This window comes from Furipterus horrens, unplaced genomic scaffold, assembly GCF_987537825.1.
Source record: "Furipterus horrens unplaced genomic scaffold, mFurHor1.1.pri manual_scaffold_3, whole genome shotgun sequence".
In the NCBI taxonomy this organism is placed as follows: domain Eukaryota; kingdom Metazoa; phylum Chordata; class Mammalia; order Chiroptera; family Furipteridae; genus Furipterus; species Furipterus horrens.
Window position 1 is genome coordinate 165,166,525 of NW_028327173.1, and position 26,218 is coordinate 165,192,742.

General features: G+C 34.6%; 1 protein-coding gene across 4 annotated transcripts in view; it reads right to left on the reverse strand.

Moving 5' to 3' along the window:
• The window catches only part of VPS13C (vacuolar protein sorting 13 homolog C), a 182,807-nt gene extending 156,589 nt beyond the window's left edge, over positions 1-26,218 (reverse strand). For 2 of the 4 annotated variants that reach the window (XM_090270691.1, XM_090270693.1), the window contains exons 1-6: positions 26,047-26,218; positions 14,987-15,030; positions 10,610-10,652; positions 6,602-6,697; positions 4,925-5,026; positions 120-182 (exon numbers count right to left, since the gene is read on the reverse strand). In XM_090270691.1, coding sequence (XP_090126817.1) covers positions 120-182; positions 4,925-5,026; positions 6,602-6,697; positions 10,610-10,652; positions 14,987-15,030; positions 26,047-26,146 — 448 coding nt within the window. In that variant the 5' untranslated portion in view covers positions 26,147-26,218. The remainder of the gene's footprint in view (positions 1-119; positions 183-4,924; positions 5,027-6,601; positions 6,698-10,609; positions 10,653-14,986; positions 15,031-26,046) is intronic. The other 2 variants (XM_090270692.1, XM_090270694.1) reach the window with 1 other exon arrangement.

A 26,218-nucleotide genomic window follows, 5' to 3' on the forward strand; every position in this document is an offset into this window, starting at 1 on the left:
ATTACATTTCCATATTTTCTAAAAGGTGGCACATAATCAAATGGACTACATTAAAAGCACATACATGGATAAGAATATAATTTTTATATAGCTGAATATAATTAACCATGCATACCCACCAGGCTTGATGTCCTTGTAAACAAAGTTTTCCAAGCCATATATGAACTCCCCTGAATTTGCGCCTGCATCCGCATGGCAGCAATAACCAAAATGCAAAGCATTTAAATGACACCTTTAATTTCACATGTAAAATATGTCTAAACTTAATTCAAAGACATAGAAATGTTACAGAACAAGTAAAATTCAGTGACACCAAAATCATTTATTTCTAAGGTAACATTCAATGATACCATTTTTATTACTTCAATATAAAAGCTATTTTCATAATATTAAAACAAAAATTCTTAATTAAAATTATTACAATTTCAAATTAAGCAAGGAAGACAAATATCAATTATGGCTAATGTCTCATAAAATTATTTGACAAATTTTTCAGAGAAAATCTACTATTTTGGTTCCCTTTTTGACTACCATTTTGTCCATTTTCAAAATGAAATATAACTTCCATTCTTGTACTAATTTTGGAGTTAGCTGAAATGAATTCACCTTGCTTTCATCTGATCTGTTCCCTTCAGAGATACTGTCTGAATCCTTTCTATCCACTCTGGTTAATGATAACTAGATAGTACCATCTTCCATTCCATTGCCCACCTCCCCAAATCCAGGCTAGACACAGCAAGTTTAACCTTCCTAAAACAGCTCTGAACATATATCACTCCTTGGATTTTTAAAGAAAGCAAAGAGAAAAATTACTGACTCTCCCACTAGATAGATGAATATCCATTAATTCTAGCCCTATTATTTTCTAGTTTTGTGACACAGGGCAAATTATTTAACTTTCAGCTTTTTCAAATATTAAATGGGAATAATACCAGCTTTTATATCATAGAGTTATGATTGTTAAAAGAACCAACTCCTATAAAGCATTTTGAAGAGCAGCTGGCAAACAGTAAATGCTCAATAAATGTTAGTTGCTATCATTGTCATGATCATCATCATGGAATTCAAATATAGTAAAATTTACCTAAGCATAACTTTCTAACTTACCTCTAACTACACTCTATCGAATTCCCAAATTCTTAGCTGTTTCCATACATGCTCTGTACTCTTCCACTATCACTGTCCCCTCTACCTAGAATGCTCTCTTCTCCTTTCCGCACACTCATTTTAGACCCAGCTGAAATATATAACTTCAGTGTTTGTCCTGATCTCTTTGGCTAAACATATGTCCATTCTGAACTCCCTTAACATTCTATCTATATTTCTTTGATGGGACTCAACACTTTCTCCTGTTTATTATTATGCACATCTTATTTTCCCAGGTACAATGTAAAGTCATGGACAGTAGGATCCAGGGATTTTCTAAGTTTTATGTTTCCAACAATGTGTTGAGCAATTTGCATCAGACCTTTCAAAAGTACCTCTAAGCTAAAAGGTATTGCTTTCAAAATTCTACTTTTAAAACTAGGATTCTAACTCCAGCCAAATCAAACAGGTGTGGAAGTAAAATACAAATACAAAATAAAAATTTTGAAAGGATTTTTAAGAATTATATCCAGTGCATCCTTTCTTAAAAGCTATTAGATATTTTCCACAAAAACAAAGGAACAAAAGAACAAAAGGCAAGAGACCCAGAATATAACGAATTAAACAAAGAAGAGAAATGGAGACCAGTCCCAGCATAACAAATGTGTAGCAGGACTTAAAAAAAATAGTCAGTTCAACTGAAGATCTCCATGAGAAAAAGGGGAACAAGAGAGGAAAGCAATAAATGGGTCTGGGCAATTGGGAATAAGGATAGTCATATAACGGATTTCAAATAGCAGGTGAAAAGAAAAAACTTAAAATTTACACATAAGGCTAAGCAAATAGAAATAGAAGCATTTATAAACTCAAAATCAAAAGGTTGCGTAAGAAAGGAAGTAAAATAATACATCATTTGACCCTATGCAATGAACAATAATTATACTGTCATAGTCATATGTTTTTATCAGTAATTGGCCAAAAATTATGATATAATTGTATAATGAAAAAATAGGGGAATCTATGATGAAAGGAGATGTTGGAAAGGTAAAGTCCTTGACTACCACAGGGAATCCTAGGTAATGCCTTACAGTAATAAATTAGATAATAGTGGAATGTTAACATTTCTACACTGATGAGTCCCTCTAAGGCAGCGGTTCTCAACCTGTGGGTCGCGACCCCTTTGGGAGTCAAACGACCCTTTCACAGGGGTCGCCTAAGACCATCGGAAAACACATATATAATTACATATTGTTTTGGTGATTAATCACTATGCTTTAATTATGTTCAATTTGTAACAATGAAAATACATCCTGCGTATCAGTTATTTACATTACAATCATAACAGTAGCAAAATTACAGTTATGAAGTAGCAACGAAAATAATTTTATGGTTGGGGGTCACCACAACATGAGGAACAGTATTAAAGAGTCGTGGCATTAGGAAGGTTGAGAACCACTTCTGTAAGGAGTGTGTCTAAAGGATAGGAAGGATGGAACAAGGGACTGACATCTTCATCAGAAGTCTTTTTGGCAAAACTATTTGATTATAAAACGTGTATATATGTTATTTTGATAAATTTAACAGTTTAAATAAAGAATCTATAGTATCTCAGAATCCTTTGGCCTCACAAGGAATTTAATCTTTTCTTTACTTACTAATAGCCTTTCATAAAAAATAAACTGACTACAATGAAATAGGAGAAAAATAGTTTATTTTTACAATTATACAAATTCTCTAGAAATAAACTCATAGTTATATTTCTATTTTCTTCTTCCCCTACATGATAGTGGGCAGCATTCTCTTTTACCAAATGAAACAAATTAAATAAAAAGGTTTTTTTAGAGCAGATCAGCATGAGCCCTTTGTTTTCATTTTATCATCTGCTGCTTAGAACTGAATCACCTCCTCTTCTCACCTAACTTTCTATACATCTGTGATGGTGCTTCTGTGCTTTTAAAATCAAAAAGTAATTGGGAAAATAATGTCTGAAAAATAAAGTATGGTGATTAATTAATAAATATAATCAATAACTATTAATTAATAACAATTAATAATGGTGAAATGTAAAACATGGAAAGGGCCAAGGTTGTCTTTTATTATTCACATGAATAATATTATGTAAAGAATATATGATCAATATTCATACAAACTAGAAAAAATATTTATATGCAGTCAAGATAATTTAATGTATTTCTTAACAATGAAGGAAAAACAATCTCTATCAATGTATTGCCCCAATTCTAAATTCATCTCTTTTATCTACTGAGAAGATTTTTCTGACAAATCTAATACAATGTTAAAACTGAGTTTCACTTTCTGAATCTTTGTTCTATCCCAACAAAACCTAAATTTTACCATCCAAGAAGCTACAGTGTAATTATTATATATTGTATAAGCCTCACAGTCCTATTTACATAAATCCTACAGATGTTCATCTCCTATAGTAATATCAAATCATCCTTAGTAGCATCTCTACCAGACCCAAACATGTAAGTTTCCTAAGCACTGAAGACCCAGGAATAAAAATCTCATAGACACTCAATACAAAATGTGTAACAGGTATCATTTTGTCAATTAAGCTGTCAAATACTAAAATAAGAGAGACTACTATACCATGCTTTTTCTTACATGTCACCGGAAACACTAAAATATTTTTTAAGCAATCTTTTATTTCCATCCCTCTCCCCCAGAAGAAGAGGACTTTTGGGGTTTGGTTCTCAAAGGAGAAAATATAACTTCATGATACATATATATTATAAATTATGTTATATCAGTATATCTAAGTATATGATGAAGTATCTATTGATGAATATATATGTCTGTCATGAAAATGTATTTAATCTGAACTGTATCAAGAAAAGCATGAAATTCTAATGCTCTTCAAGTCTTTCTCCTCATTTTCATAATACTATTTCCATATATACTAATTAACTAAAAGTTAATAAAGAAATAATTACACTTAATCGTCATAATATAAAACATTCCCACATTGCTTTACATGGCACATAAAAGTAACAGAAAGGAAACTTTTCATAAAAATACAGATCCTTGAACTCAGCAGAAATATAGAATATGCTGCCCTGACTGGTGTAGCTCAGTGAGGTGGGCATTGTCTTGCAAATGAAAGGGCTGCCAATTCAATTCCCAGTCAGGGCACATGACTCCGTTGCAGGCCAGGTCCCCTGTTAGGGACATGCAAGAGGCAACCAACTGTTGTTTCTCTCCCTCCCTTTCTCCTTCCCTCCCCCTACCCCCTAGAAATAAATAGTAAAATCTTTAAAATATTTATATATACATAAAATATGCTTGCATATGAAAACAGAAAAAATTTTAGGCTTTTTTTTTTTCTTTCAAGAAGATCACCTCTATATTTTAAGTATTTTAGTAATTTTGTGTAAAAAAATAAATAATTCTATATAAGAGAAAACCCTTGAGGCAAAGGGGATTAGAACCACTGATGAAGAATTTTAATGAGCAAGCTATTTTAAAGACAGATTTCTTATTGATTCAATTAGATGTCAATAGCTTAAGCTAGGAAAAGAAATCTCACTATACCTAAATATTTCTGTCATTTCTACCTCAAGATTTGTCATACATTTTGAGAGATCGAAGAGAAATGCCTTAGCAGTGAGATAAACAATCACAGAGAAAGGCAATAATTCCTCAATGTGAGTCATTATTTATTATCAATATTTTGAGGTATAATTTTAAAATTCTTTCTTTGAAACTACAGTTTATGTAGGTTTATGAAAGCTTCCTACTTACAGATTTACAATGCACTGAATATATCTAAAATATAGGTATATGTAAATTTATCTAAAACATAAACTTACTGTACCTTTCTCTGCTGCTTTTTGAAGGGCTTCTTCAATTCGGGATAGCTCTTTCTGTTTAATATCTTGTAAAGATTTTTCTTCTTTTTCAGCATCATATTTAATACCTAAAAATATAGTTAATTCACAAAGAAATGCAATTAATAAATAGAAAAAGTTCAGCCTCATAACTGTGTGTGTAATTTTTGTAAGTCAAAAGACAGTTGCATCCTTTAGTTTTACAAAAAGTTAAACATAAATGATTTCTATTTATTTACAAAGCTCCTATCAAAAAGGAAATGAGGGAAGAAAGGAATTAAAAGGGAGAAAAATATTGAAAAAGGATAAACAGGGAAAAGGCTGAGTAAAAAAGTAAAAGGGAGAAAGAAGTGAGGGCAGAAAATACATCAGAAAATGTCCAGTTATTATATAGGAGTGGTAAAATTTTGAGTAACTATATAAAACATGAAATATCCAATATCAGCTGGTATCAGTACAGATTGATAAAGACTTTTAGAAAGTAATTTAAGCATATGTATCAAAAATCATGACTATACACATCCTTTTTTTCTAGTAACCTCATTTCTGATCATGTATCCCAAGGAAATAACTCCAAAGAATAAAAGTTATCTATAAAAAGAAGGTAGTTATAATATTCACTGTAATAGCAAATACAGTAGGCAGCCCAAAATAGAACATCATACAGCCTTTCAAAAGTGTTACTATCACCATAAAAGCTGAAATGTATCAAAATCCATAAAGTAAAAAAGCCAAATCCATGTTGTATATATAATGTGATAAATGCTATATCAAATCAAGTATGTATATGGTAAAGACTGGAAAGCAAAAAGGAAAAAAAAAATTGTTTGTTTTATGATTGAGAAAATATAATTTTTCCTTAAAATATCCAAACTTTCCTTAACATTATAGTTCTTATAACTGAAAAAATATTAGTAATGAAAAGTATTACTTAAACAAACATTACTGCTTTAAGACATTCATTAAAAATCAAAATACTAGAACTTATAATTAAAAATTACCTACTTTACATACATTTTTGAAAGAATATCACTCAAAATCAGAAGCAACATAATGGGAAAATTTTTTTCAGTATTGAAACCTGTAGATTAGCACATCAGTACATTTTTAAAACATTACTTCATTCATTCCCCCATTGTAAATCTGCCTAATGCATTTTAACTTAATAGAAGGCCTTAGTTAAAAAGTAATTATTCATGCCCTGGCCGGAGGGACTCAGTGGATTGAGCTGAACAGCCTGTGGACTGAAAAGGTTGCTGGTTCTATTCCCAGTCAGAGCACATGCCTGGGTTGCAGGCCAGGTCCCCAGTTGGGGGCATGAGATTGCTGTTTCTTTCACACATCATGTTTCTCTCCCTCTCTCCCTCCTCCCTCCTCTCTCTAAAAATAAGTAAATAAAATCTAAAAAAATAATTATTCATATAAAACAAAAAAATTTAACAAATGGTTGAAATTATTCTTTCCAACAACATAAAAATATTTTATATACAAATGTGATAGTATATATGTGGGTATATATGTAAAATATATGTATTGTAGGTGTGTGCGTAGGTATATGATTATTGAAATTATCTTCTAGTTTGCTAAACATATTAAATAGTTAACCCATGTAACATTTAATTTCACCGTAATGTTATTAAATGGTTACAGCCGAAAAAACATACTTGCTCCAGGAACAACAAGCAGGTATAATCCCTCTAGAGTCGCAACAACTGCTTCTCCATAAAGGTTCTTCCAAGGAATCTTCAAAGTTAATTTATCTGAAGAAACATAATTTCAACCTTAAATTCTTATTTGGCTGTGCAAAAAGATACAGATTTCTCACTTTCCATTAAAAGAAGAACTATCAGAAAACTGATCATGTATATAGTTTATCACTCAGAAAAAAATGAAAAAATTCAACACTAAAATTTACAAAGATTTTTTCCATATTATATTACTATTAGAAGTGACTATTCACATTATGCTTTATACTTTTCAAACTTTTGGCAACTATTATTTTATTTACATTCCCAAATTATAAGAAGAATAAGGCAGCAATTACTTCAATTGTTAAAAAAAAGCAAACTCCGTCCCAGAGAGGTTAAATTTCTTGCCTAAGACCACCCACATCATCAGTGAGGATGCTGGAACCAATGCTACTCTTCCTTGTCCAACAGTTAGCTGATGGTCTGAATGCTGTACATGCTCATCTGTACATACCAACAACTACATCTCTACAGCTCAATTGTAAAGTAATACCTGTACAAGAGCCCAGAAACTTAAGCAGCAACATAGAGAAGAGTATCCAAAAAATAATAATAATAATAATAACTTTGACAATACGTATGCCTATTGCTACAATTGGAAAAGGCCAGCTCTAAAGGCAAGGTATGCTGTTTTATGATTAGTATTATGAGTTACAGACAGTTCAGACAAATTATATTCCAAATTTCTACTTATAAATCACTAGAAAGAACACATTTTCTCTCCTAGAAACAATGGTATTATTATCAGGTCCTTCAGAGACTAGCCTGGAAAATTTTTTTTACACATAATATAGATGAACTATGGCTCTAATTGTCACTAAGCCCAGTTTGGGGTCTTATGGGAAAAGGCCACACACGCAGGAGAGAGAAGACAAAAATAGCATACTCTCAGCTAAATTTTGAAATGGGCAAAATCTGTCTTTGGTATATTTTCACATTCCTTTCTTTTATTTTTATTTTTTGTGCTGTTACAGTTGTTCCCACTTTGTCTCCTTTTCCCTACCTCCACCCAGCCCCACCTTCTCCCCTCCCCAAGTCAATCCCCAGACTCTGTCCATGTCCATGGGTTGTGCATAAATGTTCTTCAGCTAAACCTTTCACCATCTTTCATCCTGTCCACCCTCCTGCTCCCCCTTCTTTATTCATTTCCCAATCTCTAGTATACCCTCCTTCCAGGTCCCCAAGCAGCCAATGCCCAATCTGTCCTCAACAGCACTACAGCAATTCTATCGAAACCTTCCTTTTCTAATACCCAAAGTTTTCCATGTTCTGAAACAAATACCTTCTCTCATCACATTTTTAAAAATAACCCTAAAAAAGCTGTAATTCTCTTGTTGCTGATCAAGACTCCTTAGAGAAATAAATCTGATTCAACCAGATCAGATTAGTATGTAAGCTACTTACACCACCAGAATCACTTGCAGTTTTAAATCAAGATGCTCAAAGTTCAAAGAACTGTTAAACAGTATAACAAGCTTAAGGGGAAATAATGCAATGTAAGTAAGAATATTTTGGTTCACCTGGATGGCTATGTAAGCAAGCCAGTTTTACCTGGGAATTTATTCTCCATTTTTTATTTTTCTTCAGCTTGTAAACCTACTGTTTTTCTTGAATGGCTTCCAGGTCAGGGAGTCTGGAGATAATGCCAATTACCTCTATGACCCATATTTATGAATCATTTCTAAGTCAGATAATTTTTTAAAAGATATTTTTAGAGAGAAAGGAGGAATAAAGAGAGGGAGAGAAACAACAAGGTGAGAAACATCGATTGGTTGCCTCTCCTCTACGTGCCCCAGTCGGGGACCAAACCCACAACCCAGGCATGTGCCCTGATTGGGAACTGAATCAGTCCTTTAGCTCTGCAGGACCAACTGAGCCACACCAATCAGGGCCTAAGTCTGATGATTTCATAGTGAGTACCAGCTATATTTATAATGAACACTATTATAATTATCTCATAAACTACTAAAAGACTGATTTGATTACCTTCTAGGTGAGCATGAGACTGAAAAAGTAGAAAATGCCCCTTTAACTAGCATACCAAAAGGAAATTGTCTGTTCTCTATTCTTCTCTCCATTTATCCTAAGCCATTATCCTCCCATCCTTCATCATACTGAATTCCACTGGAATTCACCTAGTTATATCACTGCTTCCCTTTTTATAGATCAGGAAATTTTACAAATTTTTAAGTAAAAGGATAATTTAGGAACACCCACAAATATGTCTACCTCTTAAAATCAAAACATTCTTGAGCTTATTAAGCCACACTGACTCTACAAGATTAGGTATAGTAATTTAAACTAACAGAAACATAGTAATGAATATAAATGCTACATAAACTAATATATATATATGTATGTTTTGCATCCTTGTATATAAAGGGTCTCTCATAATTCAATTAGTAACCCTGAAGGAAGTCATTAAGTTCTTATAATACTTTAAAAACCAAAAAGAACTAATTTTAAAACATTAGGAAACTGCTTCCAAAATATAAATCTCATTGTAATAATACAAAGAATAATGTCAAAGCTCTTTAGTAAAATATAACTCATCCAATACCCTGCAAATGTGATTTCAATACTATGGCCTAACTTTAGATCTCTATAACTTCCTTGAGGACAAAGATATCATTATCTTTCCACAGTTACGTGAATAAGTCTCATACATAGCATGTATGCACAAAAACTCACAAGGTTAAAAGTATGAATGAATGGCTATAACTTCACTCTATGATTTCAATTAAGCATGTAGAGCCACAATACTTCTGGAACACTGCTAAACACGACCACCTCACACAGCACAAGGCTCCGCATACAAAATTTAATAAAAGATGATGCCTACCCTAGGCATGCCTTCAATCTAAGGGAGTGTCACCTATTTCAACAGACAAGAACATGCCTTGGCTGGGCAGCTCAGTTGGTTAAAGCATCATCGACAATATGCCAAGGTTGCAGGTTCAGTCCCTGGTCAGGACACATACAGGAATCAACCAATGAATGCATAAATAAAAGGAACAACAAATTGATGTTTCTCTCTCTCTCTCCCTTCCCCTCTCTTTCTTTTATCAATAAAAATTTTTAAAAAAGAGAGACAAAAACAGGAAAATGTTACTTTATATTAAAATGAACAAAGTGATACAAAAAGGACTTGAACTGAAGTATTCAAGTAATTCTTAAGAGATACCAGAATAGTGAGAGCCAAGCCTTCCTTAAATACAATAACATACGAAGAAGGAAAGTAATATGGTGAAGTAGTAGGGTGATCAAGATAGAAAGAAGGATGGTGGCATAAGTGAAAATTCTAATGTAATAGTATGCCACCTAGAGTTAAAATTTACATGTTTTAATAAGTAAAAATCAGGTATTATAGACAAGTTGAGTAGACTTCATAGATTAAACATGCTATTTTAAAATTCCTTCGATAAAGACATATGCTCAGTTATAGACGATCTTAGTATAAGAGTTTAGCTGCAAAGAAAGACTTTCTACTTACCAAACCATATCCTCTGAACCACAATGCTGCATAATATATATCAAGTGAAATGGTTGAATAAAACATGAAGGAAATAAGCTACACTTAGCAGAATATGCTACTTCCATATATAAAGAAAAAGCACAACATTTGGATACCAATTTTGAAAATTATTTGTGTGGTGGAACCAAAGCCTGAAAAGTATCATTGCAATTTAAATGCCCTTCCATTTTAGAGGTAATTCTCTATCCTATTGTCAAAAACTTTGAAATTTATATGTATTATACATAACATATATTAGGTTCAGAACTAAAAAAGCTCTAATCAATATAAGTCAAAAAACTCTTACATATTTTATTCAAGACAAAAAAAGATATTTTAGATTAAATAACACAGGAAAAATAAAAACTAAAAGGACTAAAGATAACTCAAATTAAGACCGAAGTACTTACCAATTTGTCCAGCCTTGACCTTAAAAGGAACATCCAATTCACTCTGCAGAAGGAAGAAAAAAATTTAAAGGACATCTTAAATTATTAGCCCTCCCTCAAAATCACCTCTGTATCATCACTTCAACACAAAATCAAGCCTAAGGAAAACACGAAAAAAATTTTCTGTATTTAAGTCACTCATAAAGAATGTTTTATGACTAAAACAAAGAGTTTTTATTAATTTACACTTTGGCTGTAAAGAAAGAATTCACGAGAAAAGCAAAATTATAAATAAGAACTATAAAAGAGTTCATAATTTAAAAAGGTAATTAGATGAACTGATTGTTTTAATAAACCAAACACAGCGAGATGGAAATCCCATAAACTTTTAAAATAACAGATGAACACCATCTATGTGAAATACTAGAATAGGAAGAGTTATTTCAAGTAAATAAGTTGAAAACAGTAACTAAACAATTCTCTCTCAAATAAAATATTTAGTAAATGAATAAACAAAACAATCTTTAAAGAAAAGGCAGATTCCCAACATATTATTAGCCAAATTAGCATCTACTGTAGATTAGTGACAATTACCAATCGATAACACTGGGGAACAATTTTTAACAAAATTCATGTTGAGTTTGATTTTTCAGCTGTTTTAGACTTAAACAGGCATGTTTAACTGCAGTTAGTTTTCTTCTATCATATCAAGTTCTTTTCTGTACAGTTTATCGTAATGCGACCACTCTAGGCTGAATTGAGCTTGGATCGAGGGAAGCACTAGTGCTCTCCTATTGGCTGAGAGAAACCTTCCTCGAGTGGGGAGGGGTAGAGGACGACCTTGGAGACCAGCTACGGGTTCATACTTGTCTGGGCTATTCGGTTACACATGAGACACTGTGGTGAGAGGTTGTGTGCTGCTCTATATAGTGAATCGTATTTTGAAGTGTAGTCTGAGTTCTTGTCTGTATACAAGGTGTTATCAGAGTTTATTTTTTTATTTACATATGTATGTATTTCCTTTCCTTCAGATCATGTCTGCCTCTGCTATTTCTCATTGTGTTTTGTTATATCTGTGGCAGTTTCACCATTCCCAGTCAATGGACAAACAGCGCATTTGTCAGGCAAGCCTATTTTGTATATTTTAAAGTAAAACTTGGTGATCAAGATAAGTCTTGGGTCCCTTACAAGGTGCGCAAGCAGTGTGTTGAGAGCTTACGGATGTAGACAAAGGGAACACCTAATAAATTGCCATTTGGTATACCTATGGTTTGGCAAGAGCCCAGAGATCATTCAAGTGATTGTTACTTTTGTATAGTGAAAACGTCAGGATATAACAAGAAAAATAAATGTAAAATAGAGTATCCTAGCCTACCATCAGCTATACGCCCAGTGCCTCATTCGGCTGAAATCCCAATGCCAGTTTTCATTGAACTACCCTCTTTCAAAAAACAGGAGTATGGTGAAGAACTAAGTGAGAGCAATGATGAAGATTTTGAACTTGAAGATGACTCAGTTCACAATGGATTTGATCAGCATGAGTTGAATGATTTGGCACGAGATTTGGGACTATCCAAAAAGGCTTCAGAACTCCTAGCATCAGACTGCACAAGAAAAACTTGCTTGAAAAAGGAGTGAAGGCATCCTACTTTCGATCAAGAGAAAGTGCATTTCTGCAGCACTTTCGAAGTGATGGCGGTTTTGTGTATTGCCATAACATACATGGTTTAATGGAAGAATTGGGAATTACAATCTAGAACGCAACTGAATGGCGACTGTTCATCAATAGCTCAAAGCGGAGCTTGAAGTGTGTCCTCCTCCACAATGGCAATTTATTTGGTGCAGTCCCAATCGGCCATTCAGTTTGTTTTCGTGAAGAATATGAAGACATAAAGGGAGTCGTTGATTTGTTGCAATATCACAAGCACAATTGGATCGTCTGTGTTGACCTTAAAATGGTCTGCTTCCTTCTTGGTCAGCAACGCGGATACACCGAGTATCCCTGTTTTCTGTGTATGTGGGATGGCAGAGCTCATGAAAAGCACTGGGTGGAGTCCAACTGTCCTCTAAGATCTGACCTCAAACCTGGTAATCCAAATATTCCACATGAGCCACTTCTTGACAGAAAGAACATTATATTCCCACCTCTGCACATAAAATTGGGTCTCATGAAGCAATTTGTTAAAGCTTTGTCAATGGAAGGAGACTGTTTTAAGTATCTTATTTTGGCATTTCCTAAGCCTGTCGTTTGAAAAGATAAAGACCGGTGTGTTTAACAGTTCACAGATTCGGTAGCTCATTAAAGATGAACATTTGATAGGGACAATGTCAGAACTCCAAAAGAATGCTTGGCTGTCATTCAAAAACTTCGTCAAGAATCTTCTTGGAAATACACAAGCATAGAATTACACCAAAACTGTCCAGAAACTCTTAAGAGCTTCAAAATGCCATCTTGCTAACTTCCTGAAAAACCTTGGTGCAGTCAGTGATGAGCAAGGAGAACAATTCCACCAAGATTTGAAGGTCATGGAGGCACGGTATCAGGGTACATGGGATGCACATATAATGGCTGACTATTGTTGGAGCATCAGGCGAGACTGTCCACAGACTGAACACTCCACGAAAAGTATAAGTGTAAATTTTTACCTTAATATGTATGTTTGGTAGCAGAACTTTACTACTTGTACACAATTTGATTTACAGTAACAATATATAGCCTTTATGTGAATAAAATAACTCTAAACAGTATATTCAAATAATTTTTTCTTTATTTTCCTTTGTATGTACATTTTGTATTATTTTGGGGACAAAGGGAGAGTATCCTGTACCTTAAAAAGTTGACGTGATAAGAGAAAAACTGGGGTCATCTTTGGATTCAGATGCCAAAAGTTAGTCAAAAACAAGTGTCAGATCTAACTCAACGAAAATTGTGGTGCCACTGTAATAACAACTTTTCACTTTCTAGATTCCAAATCACTAGAAAGTGGAAGTAACTTTTTTAGAGTACTAAACAATAACTAATATTACTGTGATCACTTGAGTCTTTAGAATTATTAAAAATTGAGCCAATCAGGGTAGCCCTTCTGTCAGGTGTACCTTAGTATATACTAGCACTATCTAAATCTGATGAGTGAAATGCAGTATTTGGATAACAATTAACACAGAGTTCATAACAATTCTGTGTATGTTAAATATATATCCTGTCACCACAACTCTATTTATATTTATTTCCTTCTAAAATAAATAGAAAAAAATAAAAAAATAAAATAAACAGAAAAATAAGCTTTATTCCAATCCCTAGCAACAGAATCTTAAGTTCTAAATTTTGGGATAAATTTTTAAAAGTTTTAGCACCCTACATAAAGAGAAGAAAAGAAAGTTTAAATATTTTCAATGCTCAATAATTGCTAGACTCTATTTTTCAACTTTTTCAGCCACAAAGGTAGCAACATATTATATTGTTTTGTATTATTAACTCCACTTAAAAGATGATTAAACTAATGTTCAAATAAATTAAGAAACTTGCCAGAAGACACATAGCTGGTAGAAGGTGGAGCTAGTACTCAAACCAAGATCTTCTAGACTACAAGGTCCATGTCCTTTCTACTGTCAAACTTTTTAACAAAATTAAATATCATTCCTTGTGACAAAGTTCTACTCCTAGAATCAGCAATATCCCAAATCAGTTTCCATGAGATGAGTCATGGGGTCATTTTATGTGTAATGCAGTTCATCATGCAGAAATCCAATCAGAAGTCAAAGATAGGATTTTAAAACATACTGCAGGTTAATTAGAAATATGACGTATTAATTAAAGAATAAAATCATTCTTAAGTGATTTCATAAACTTAAATTAAACCTAATCTGTTGGCTAAAGCTTAACAAGGGATCAGAGGTGGGAGAATGGGGAGTGTTCTTTTGTTTTTGGCTCAATAGTAAATAACACAAACTACTCTCTTAAGCTAAAGTCCAAAAAAAATCTATGCAACCTCTTAATATTACCATAATAATATAAGGCTGGACTTTAAGTATATTTCCAAAATACAATTTATTATTCATTAGATAAGCTGTTAAAATCAAGCCCTTATTTACCTGAAAAATAAGTAAAGATAATTCTGAAGAAAAGTTTTCAGTAAGACAAATGCCTACTACAAAACTAAATAGTCAACTTAGGTCAAGGAAAAACATTCCATTTCCAAGACATACTATTTTGATCATCAGGAAAAAAATTTATAAATCTTTAATCTCACATTTTCCTACAGCAAATAGTTAAACAAGTAATCCTTCTTGGAGTGACTCAACCACTGTATCTGGTACCTAGTACCAGACACTTAATAGCCAAGGGTTTCTAAGAGCTTAACAAATTAACTGAGTAATAAACATAGTTTAAAAACTTACCAGAGCATTTTCTTTTATCTTTAGATTATCTAAAGCTACATTACCTTAAAAAAAAGAAGAAAACATAAAGTTAATGTACCAGTAATACTATAACTATACTTGTCAATACACAATACTTAAATATTTTTGCTTATATAAAAATATAAGCAAAAGTTTTCAACTGCATCTCTAAAGGTTAATAAAACTATAGTTTCAACATTAAATAAAATAATAAATTCTTCAGTTTTATATATATTCTTAATCACTCAACCACACTTATTTTTTAAAAAATACTATGCTTCCTATGTTCTCCATAAATATTTTTCAGGGAAGTAATTTTTTCCTCATAGTATTTTGGAGTGAATTAAAAGTATACTTAATTTTATTATGCCATTGTTAGAGATTTTTTTTCCCCAGTCCTCAGATTTATTCACACACTTATTAAGCACCTACTTTGAGTTAGGTCATGGACAGAGAGAGATGACTAGTACAACATCCCTTCTATTGAGGAGCTCACAGCCTAGCAAAGGAGACTAAATTTCTAAAATTTGGAACTATTCTACTATAAACTCTTCCAACTTGAAGAGTTTACAGAATACTAAGAAGAAACCACCTCACTCTGGCTAGGGAGATCATGAATTTCACAAGAAAGTTTAGGCTAGAAAGCTGAATAAATATTTACCAGGTGAATAAGAAAAGAGGGCAAGCACACATCCATGAGTAAGACACATTGTAGAAACCACAAGTAGAAGTTTGGTGTAGCTGGAGGATGTGAGAAAATAATAAAGAGATTAAGTCAGAAAAGCTAGCAGAGGACAGACTAACAGTTTTTAGAATGTAAAGTTCAGACTGGTCACAATGAAGAGATGAAATATATATGACAGAGATGACATAATGAGAGCTATGTTTTAGAACAGTTACTCTAGAATCCTCAAAATAACCATGAAACTGTCCGAACAATTTAGCTACAAGGATACTGCAATATTGGTTATAATAGTAGAAAGAGTGGATGGGAAGGATGGATGATGGGAAGGAAGAATGGAGGACTCAAGAACTAAATGTCCAGGAAGCAGGCATTAATTATAATAAATCTATAAAATGGAGAAAAAAATAGACATGAAAAAATGATCACAAATATTAAATTTTTTAAAAGGGTTAAAAAATGCCCACATCAATCCAATTTAAAAATTATGTATGAACACATAAACAGAAAATAAACAACTGTAAGACTAGACACCATAATGATCACAGTGGTTTTCTCCATACAATAAAGTTCATATTCTATGTGTATGTATATTTAAATTTTCTAAAATAAATTGTTAAAACTACAATAAAAGGAGAGAAGGAAGTAAGAAATGGGAAGAAAATACTACAGTGTTATAATAAGAGAAAATAAAAAGAATACTTGCAGTCAGGTAGCTTCTACAATACATTGAAGAGAAATTAAAACTGGAAATAGGCAGTAACTTCAGGGTTGAAGCAGAGTCAGAGTAAAATGTTCTTCTGAAGTAGAATTGACTAAGACGTCATGACTGACCAAAAGTAGTGATAATAAAGTAGTCGTGGATAACTGACGTGTTTGAGAATTGGGATAAAAAGCCTTAAGTATCTTGTGAACAAAAACTACATAAAGTAGAAAAATATTCCTGGATTTAATTTTTTCAGACAATGAATTACAAAAAAATTACAATTGGGAACTCTATTCAAATCAAAAGAAGGGATGTGCACAGATGCTATGCATATTTAAAGCAATCCAAACTAGTTTAACAAAATGTAAGGCCACATGGAGACTTGCAAACTCGCTCATAAATTTTTACTGTTCTATCCAGTGATACAACTAGTGGGTCAAGTGCCACCAGAAGTGCTTGGATTAATCTGCATTACATATGAAGTTGCTTTTTTGTTTATTTTTTTATTTTTATTATTATTTTTTAACAATTGAAGTATTTTTTTAACAACTGTTAAGGCACTAACATAATTTGCATAAAAATATAAATGTTCTTATAAAAAGTGGGCTGTCTGTACTGCTGTGGCACTTTGGTTCTTTAATGAATAGATGGTATTTATATAAGATGTGAAATGCTGAAAACTACCAGTATGGCTAACAGAGTTAACAAATATATTGGGAAAAAGATATTAACACTGGGGGTAAAGATTTAAGGATTTTTTACTAATATATTTTCAGTACTTTCTAGTTTTTATAATAATTGGATACTACTTCTATATTAAAATTATTATACAAATTATAGTAAGAAATGGAGAAACAAACAAAGGTAAATTCTAATGTCAATATGACCTCAATGTTTTATATTAATTGCTTCTATGTCTGATAGCTACCTTATCTACACATTAAAAATGCATACTTCTGCTACTTAGCATCTAGCAAACAAATGTATACTTCCTCTCTGAAAAATGTGAATGTTATCTAACAGTAAATACATCAATGAAATAAGAATGATATATTCAAAAAATTGTTTGCACTGAAGGAGGAGCCACTAGCCCTAATACAAAGAAAAGGGGAGGAATAGCAGCATATTTCAGATTAACACCAGGGTAAAAGTGCATTCGTTCATTCAACCAGAAGATGAGTGCCTTATCTAGGCAAGGCACAGTGCTAACAATTATTCTTCCACTAAAGTATATGCTTTTCTGCAGATACATATGTAAGAATTTCACTGTCTAGCCTATGAATGTCAAAAATTCTCTTAAAATAATTTTAGAAGCCTAAAATTAAATGCCCTTCCTAATACCATTTTATATTTAACTGAATAGTGAGGAAAAAGTTAGGATTTAGCTTTTATTTCCACATCAAGACAACACCATAATTTCATACACATCAAGTCACTTTACTGCTATAGCCAGATTACCTAGGCTAAGAATACACAGAGGCCATAGGAAGTTCCTGAAAACCTGAAGGAAGGATAAATATTTGTGTCTAATCTTAAAAAGGGGAGAGGGGAGTAGAATGACTAATAACTGGAGATGAAGAAACTTTTAACTCTGCCAGTAAGAAAGGCAAGTGTCTCTAATTTCATAGGATTTGGAAGAGACCAAGGTAACAAACAAGTAAGGAAGTTCTATGAAGTAATTTCCTCCTATGATGGACTGACAAGGCCTAGAGTAAGCAGTAAATGTAGTCTGTGCTTTAGAAGAGGTTTCTGATTTTGCCCCCAATAGGATTCTCGGTAATAAACTAGAAACATTTTTGAATGAGCATGTACGGCTAGGAGTCAAACATGAAGTTTCAAAGCTACTTTTGAAGGATATTTTAAGTACCTTAAAAGGGTAGATACTAGATCAAAATTCATCTAATAATTTTTACTAATGAACCAGAAAATAGAAATAAACGTAAATCCATTAAATTAGCAAATTATACCAAGGTAAGCAGATTTGGAGTCATCTCAAAAAATATAATAGAAAAAGAAATGTTTGCTAAATTATAGTAAATGACCAAGTTAGTATATTTATGAATAAAAATCAAATGGTCCTAACATAATATGGAACAAGTCTGCCAAGGTTGAAGAATGACTTTTATAACACATAATAGGCTACAAAGTCAATGTAAGAAATATAGTGCTGATGTCCAATACCTTCAGTCAGAAATAATCTATCTGAACTTTCACAGAGGTTTAGCTATATCTTGCTTATGGCACTTTACACTTAACTATATAAATCCCCAACCTGATTTATAAACTCCTTACTGATTCTCCTCATAGTAGGTGCTCAGTAAATGCTAACTTAATTGATTCAGAATGTATATTATACTGGGGTAGAAATAACTATAAGACTATAAACCTTTATATTTTAGAAAACACTCTCGGATCTATTACATTACTTGATCCTCATAGCCTCCAGGTGAAGGAGGCAAGACATGTATATTAAGCAAAAGAAACTGAGGTTTAGAGGGGTTAAATGGCTGGTCTAAGAATATTGTGTCAACCTAGTTAGTGGTAGAGCAGGTCTCAAATCTGAAACCACTGCTGTGTTCAGAACATCACACTAACTCATCCCACCCCCATACCCCGCCAAAAAAAAAAAAAAAAGAGAGAGAGAGAGAAAGCAGAAAGGGTAAAGGGCTTTAATATCTACCTTGGAAGAAAAAAATGCCATGTAAGAATTAGATTCAGCATTAAGAGCCCTGCGTAGTTGGTGGATCCACTTCTGGTCTTTGTATTTTAAGAGTGTGAGGAAATTCAAAAACAAAAAGGTAACTAAAATCAGTGCAACTAACAAGAAGATAACCAGAAAATTGGATAGTCAAGGTTTCTCTTAGGATAGTACCACAGTGAAAAACATACAAGCAGGAGATAACACTGCAAAATGGCAGGCAGTGTTAGCACTTTTTAAAATCTTACACTTTTCTAAAAATAAAAGACAAAAATTCGGAAGTCATGATTTAGAACCATTTAGGACCATACGGATCTTTAAAACCTAATCTCCTCTCACTTATACAAGAAGAAATTAAAGCCTAAAGTTATACAGTTAATTTGTGGCAGTGCTAAGAACTCATGTCTCCTGACTCCCTGGTTAATGTTTCTAAAATAAAACATAGAAATTAATCCAAAACTGTGATTAAAAACAAAAAAATAAACCAACAAAAATACCATGCCCTAGAATATTAAGCTCTGTATACTGTAAAATAAAAAGAATATGTAGTGCTTTATATTTATTAAATTTCTCTTAGGTATCTATAACATAAACATTGATTTATTTTAAAGTATCAAAATATTTAAACATTCATTTTCCAAAGAAATAAGCTAAAATAAATGACTGCTCAGTTTTTTAAAGAATAAATCAAATTACTTTAATAACTTTTAGTAAATACTTAAGAAAATATTGTAGCACTTCATTTCAATTTAATGTAACTAGTCAACCCAAATTAACCAATCTAGACACCTTTTAATAGTTCAGAGTGACTTTGTCTTGGGAGGGGAAAGTGGGAGGGGGGAGGAAACAATTAACTCTTACTCTTTCCATTTCCCTACTGAAACAGGAAGTCTGAGCAAAGAAAGTTGGAAATCTGCTGCGTTGCCACTGAACTTTCTCCCTTTCAAGTATACTTCAGGGATCTCACAATAGGGTGGTAGAGCAGAATGGTTACCAAAGTACCAACTTCCAGTTTTATCTCTAGAAAAGGGGTAAATTTTAAATTTTTGGTGCTATTTAGATACGTGGAAAGGTACTTTCAATTTAAATTGTTAAGCATTGCTTTAATTGGTGATAACTGAGCCTAAAAACATAAAACATTGAATTTTTTGCTGTTTAATTTACATGCTATAGAGAAGCTAATGAGAAATGGGGACTCCACTACACCAAGTGCTGGCTTCATGTCGGGTTCGGTCCGCGCAGGTGGCGGGAGGGAGTGCGGCTTCTACTGCGGCTGTGCAAGCTTCGGGCATGGTGGCTTGTCTTGTCCCAAAGGCTCCTCCCTCCAGCCCAGTTCCTTCCGGGCATCTGTGCTGCCAACACTTTCCGTTCTTTCGCTGTCAAAACAGGGGGGCAGCTGGACCACCCACCTGGACTTTTGACATATGCAAATTAACCTGGTCCCAGCTTCTCCCGGAAGAAATAAAAATGGACTTTGCTCATTCCCAGAAGAAATGTTGATGGACCTAGCACCACATATTGACTGGCCTGATTGGGGAAAAGCAGGGAGATGTAAATAACCTGCTCAATGTGTTGATGGGTACACTCACCCTAACTGAAATGTATGTTCAGAAAGCTGTGGAAACGGTGCCTAAGATGCATAGGCAGGAGGCAATTCCTATGGGCAACTCTGGCTGACCAGGGGTCTCCATTCCCCCTCGCTTCCCTTGTTCCAACAGCCCCTTGGAGTAGACGAGGAGTTCTCCTTTTCCCTTCTATTGCTCCTATAGGTCCTTGAGTTGGACCAAGAGTTTCCCTCTTACCTCTAACCTCTCTTCCTCCTTCCCTTCAACAAACCTGATGTAAAATCTTAAACTGTTCTCTTGGTGATTTCTCAAATCAAAGGCAGCCTGATAGAAAAGATTTAAAAAAATTGCTCTGCAAGTTTAGAAATACCTAAATATGCTGTGTTTTATGCGTCAAGGTGAAAAGAAACAAAGAGGCCTGCTTTTCCTTGCATTCTCAAGCTCCCTGTAGCTACCTATTAAGACAACGTAATATATTTGGATTTGCAAACATCACCAGAAGACTGAAATTTATCTTCATTTATCTTGTCACATTTCATGACCAGTACCAAGTGAAGAACAAAACAGGAAGATACATATTTGACTACCATTTCTTACTGTAAAGGTAGATCGAGCAAGTAGCAGTGTGACTTATCTAACAAAGGAGCACACGCTGCTCTGAACTTGTTCAAATCGCAAAAGTTTAAAGCCAGAAAAGATTACCCTGAATAACTCTTTCATTTATATAGATAAGAAGCCAGTGATCACCGTGCCGTAACTTGCCAAAAGTCACACACCTAGGCAGTGTCAAAGATGGAATTAGATCGAAGGTTTCCTCCTTCCTTATGCTGCTCTGCTCTAGCAATATCTGGCAGGTGTGGTTAAGGACAGTGTGGTAATCAATCAGCACAGGCTCAGCCTAGTTTGCAAAGCTACAAACTGAGGGCACGCCACCTGGCACCTACTCCTGGTCACTTAGCCACACCCCACATCCAACACTTCAAGGCCTGTAAGTAATATTCTACTTGTCAGATGGAAATAAGAGCAGCAGAATTCTGAATGGAGGACTTGCCTGACTTTACACAGTAAGTCACTTTGAAAAATCAAATTTGACAAAGGTTCTAACATAACAAACACTACTAGTTAAACCAAATTGCAAAAGATCTGGTGTTTCAACATACCTTTTCAAATATCTGTTACTCTTAAAATAATTATATCCTGGACACACCTCAAACAGCCCAGGGCTGTGCAATTTATCTAGATAAACCTTCCTACCTGCCTAGGCAGCAACATACCCACCAGGCACTTTCTGAAACTTTGAAAACCTGACTTACAAACTAACTGGCAGGTAATGTTAAGTATTCTAAGTATAAATTCGAATGCAAATAGGTTGCTTCTGATTCTTTTAAGAAATTTGTTTGGAAATTAAGAAATATTTATGTATGTGGTGTTGACTTTACACAAAGTTATCATACTATCGACTTTGAAAGTCCTACAGTCTGAAGTCTAGACAAAACACACTCATGAAAATAAAACAAAGTAGGCTATTTTCCATCACTCAGCTAATGTTTGTTTAGCATCACTATTTCTATCAGTATTAACAATTTGATTATAATTACAAAGGATTTCCCCATTATTTACCTCACAGTGTTATTTCTCCAATTCACAGATAAGGAAACTGAAAGTTAAAAAATGCTTCTCTAGTTTACATTCAATATCCACATAATCCTTCCTGTTTCTAGACATTCAGATAATTTCCCCATCCCTCTCACTATGCAACTTTTTGTTTATTGTGGATTACATTGAGAAATCCACATGCCTATATATATGAATGTATATATAGCACGAGCTTTCATTTTGATTCTTAAAACTACTTCCTGATTTCATCCAAGCAAAGATTATGCCTTTTTAACACATCTTTCAGTCACTTCTTAAGACCTCTGTTTTTTATAAATTTCATGAGATACACTTCCTCTAAGTCCTTTTGTACTTCTTTCTACAACTTGCTCAGCATTCTGATGATCTCCTATATATGCAGAAAACAATCTCAGTGTTTTCCTAAGAATGGGGTTTCTCAACAAACATTTTGGGCTGGATAATTCTTTGCCCTGGGGTCTACCCACTGGATACCAGTAACACACTCCCACCCCTTATAATGACCATCAAAAATGTCTCAGACATTGCCTGATTTACCTGTGGCGGCAAAGTCATCCCTGGTTGAAAATCACTGCCTTAGCCTAGTCAAATACTCCAGTAAAGAAGTATCAACTTAGTTTACCATTTGGAATAGTAAGATCACCTATGTGAAATTTTACAGGTTGAATTCTTCCCTTTCTCAAGATGTTAAAATTTAATGAGAAAACAACTGAAAAAGCCAACCTTTATGACATAAACCTTATTTGCTAAAGCAAACAGTTTTCAAAAGATTCTATAAAAATTCCAATTCTTTATAAAACATGTCTATACCATGGGTAAATAAAGATCAGCTATTTTATTAAGTTGATTTAATATTCTCACTTGTTTCCCATAAAAAGTTTAAATTCCTTCAAGGATATTTTCAAAGACTAGAAATAGCCAACTCACATATTTTACCTTTCTACTTTAATGGGGAAATTGTATTAGAAATAAAATATTCTGAGCAATAATTGTAAAAGTTCATGGCTCTGAGCTTCCTTTATAGCAACCACAAAAATAAAAGGCAGCAAAACGTTACAGAAGTGGGCTGATAGAGCTGAGGGAATCCTTAATTGGACTTCCACTGAATATAAAGCCTGCAAAAAAAAAAAAAAAAGGTTTGTTTGCTCAGGACTATTATGAAGTAGATGTTGGCCATTGACAGAATAGCTTATTCTAAAAGGAAAAAGATGGGATGAAAAAAATGGTTTTCATACATTTCGCCAAAAAAAAAAAAAGTAGTAAATGAAATAAAATTATGGCAGTTTAATTTCACTTGTGAAAAAGGTGAAAATCCTCAAGCAGTGAATTTCAGACTTTCAGAGTAAAATCATTTACATTAGAATTACAGAGCATTGACCCTGGAAGGACCCTTAGGTGTTACCTATTCCAATCCCCAATCTGAAGGAAAAGAAAAGGAAAATAAGATTTGGTACGGAGGGAATATTCTAGAATATCCACAAACTTTATTTCTTTAAAAAATATTGTCTGAGGTAAATAGAACACAATGTTATAATTAAGTGATTCTGAAGACTGATTATCCATGAATGTCATATTATCTGGTATGATTTTTCTTTTCTATTAAAGTTTAAGATGAAGAAACTAAAGCCCCATAAGGTAATGGTTTGTCTAACACAACCACCTAGAACCCAGGTTTTCTAAATGCCCAGTGCCTTTTCAGATTTCAAATGTTTACAAACTGGAAGGAGTAATATGTATTATTCACAGCATTCTAAAGAAAGACCTGGTTCCTGCAGAAGGCACTGGACATTTAATTCCTTAAATGTCTCACTTATGGCATGTGAACAAAGTATGTACTGTTGGGCAAACCACACTGAGCCAATCAAATGATCAGTATTAAAGGCAAGCTGCTCCAGTCTTCGGGGTAGCACTCCATGGTTCATTAATATTCCCCAACATAAATACATACTGTTCACATGTTTAATTACAGTTGACCTTTGAACAAGACAGGTTTTTAAAAACTGAGTATAAGTGGACCCACTTAGTTCAAACAGGTTCAAGGGTCGTTTTTTGTTTGTTTTTTTTAAGGTAAAAAGAAACACAGGGAATAAATTTTAATACTAGAGGAGACCCAAAAAATAAAATCTGTTTATTTAAACATTGTGTATTTATTCTTACAAGTTAAATTACAGTCACCTTCCAAGCACTCTCCAACAGACATAATACACCAATCAAGACTTTTTCCCACTGCTCAAAACAGTTTTTGAATTCATAGATTTTGAAGCATTGTAGTGCTTCTGTTGTTTTTTGTTTCACCTCTTCCACATCAGCAAAATGTTTCCCTTTTAGGACTTTTCTATCCAGGGAAACAAAAACAGGTTGCTGGGGGAGAGATCTGGTGAACAGGGAGGGTGGAACACAACTCGGGGCTCATGCCATTTCTTGGTCAAAAACTACTGAACACTCAGCACGGCATAAGAAGGTGTGCTCATAAGTCACCCATCATGAAATGGGCAAACATGTTGAAAGTATCCTCAAGAAAAAAAAAAATTATCTGAAGCCAAATGCAGCCTCTCACAACAACGCCAGCTGGTGGGCTCCTAGAGCATTCAGGGCCTTCCGAAAGATAATTCCGGGGTTTTTTTGAGTCCCCCCTCGTATACTGTATTTAATCCAATACCATCATTTCAACACATAACCAACATAAAATTCGATATATTACATTCTTCCTTCTTGGTATTTTCAAAACTTGGTGTGTATTTTATATTTAGAGCACATCTCAATTCGCACTAACCACACACATTTCAAGTGCTCAACAGCCACAGAGTATTTGTCAACTGAATTAAGAGCAGTTCCATCCTTCTGAGTAATTCTTTGATTTCCCTCCAAACCTGATAAAAATTCTCAAGGGTTTGGTAAAGTTAGAAAGTACCTCCTATGTCTCCAAAGCTTGACGCGTAATTAGTGGAAATAACTACGCTTTTTTGAAGACAGTGCAAGCATATTACTTACTGTCTAGTTCTATACACTCAACCCCTAACGATAAAAACACTAGCGTCAATTCTTGGGCAAGCAGCACCTCATTAACGAGGATTCTGGTCGTGGCTTGAATTCCTTTCTATCGTTCCAAAACTAAGCTTAAAGTCCTCTTCTAATTGAGGGAAAAGTAAATACGAAGAGAAGAAATCACTTCGTCCGAAGATGACAATATTAAAAGTGAGAAGCCCTGCCGACACGCCTTTCGCAATGAGGTCCCCCTGCCCATCCCTTCCCAAACCCTGCAATCCTCGAGGACGAAGCCAGGCCCCAGGTCTCTATAAAATGCTAGCGAAGATAACTGCGAAACGCAATTTTCTTTATTTAGGCGTGTGGGACCACGCAACCATCCTCACTCCACGTGGTACGGGAGCAGAAAAGATGTTTTTTATGCTGTGGAGCCAAACGGCTCACTCTGAGGGCTGCGAGGGAAGCGCTCTCCACCCCACCTCCAAGGCTGGCAGGGCGGGACAGGGTAGGGGCTTGGGCCTCAGAAACCCGGGCAGCGCGAGCGCGACCCTGCAGCATCGCCCCACCCCGACCCGGTCATGCGCGACCTAGGGGAGGCAGAGGCGGGCACAGGCCTCACGGCGCCTTGCACCTGCCGCTCAAGGAGAGGGCCCCTGCCGAGCGCCCTCCTCGGAGGCGGGGTCTCAGGCGGCCAGAGGAGCAGGCCCCGGGCTGCAGCCGGGGAGGGGAGCCCCCAGCGCGCGCCGGTTAGGCCGCTCCGGTAACCCACCGGCGCTTCCTCTCGCTTACCGCCCCAAATCCCCAGCTTCAGCTGGGACTTGTCCAGGTTCTCCACATAGTCCCCCAGGAAGCGGTTCAGCAGATCCGCGACCACCGACTCCAGCACCATGGTGGGGCTGAGGCGGCGGGAGAGGGAGGAGCCGGAACAGCCGGGCGCGGTGGAGGGCGGTGATCCGCGCGG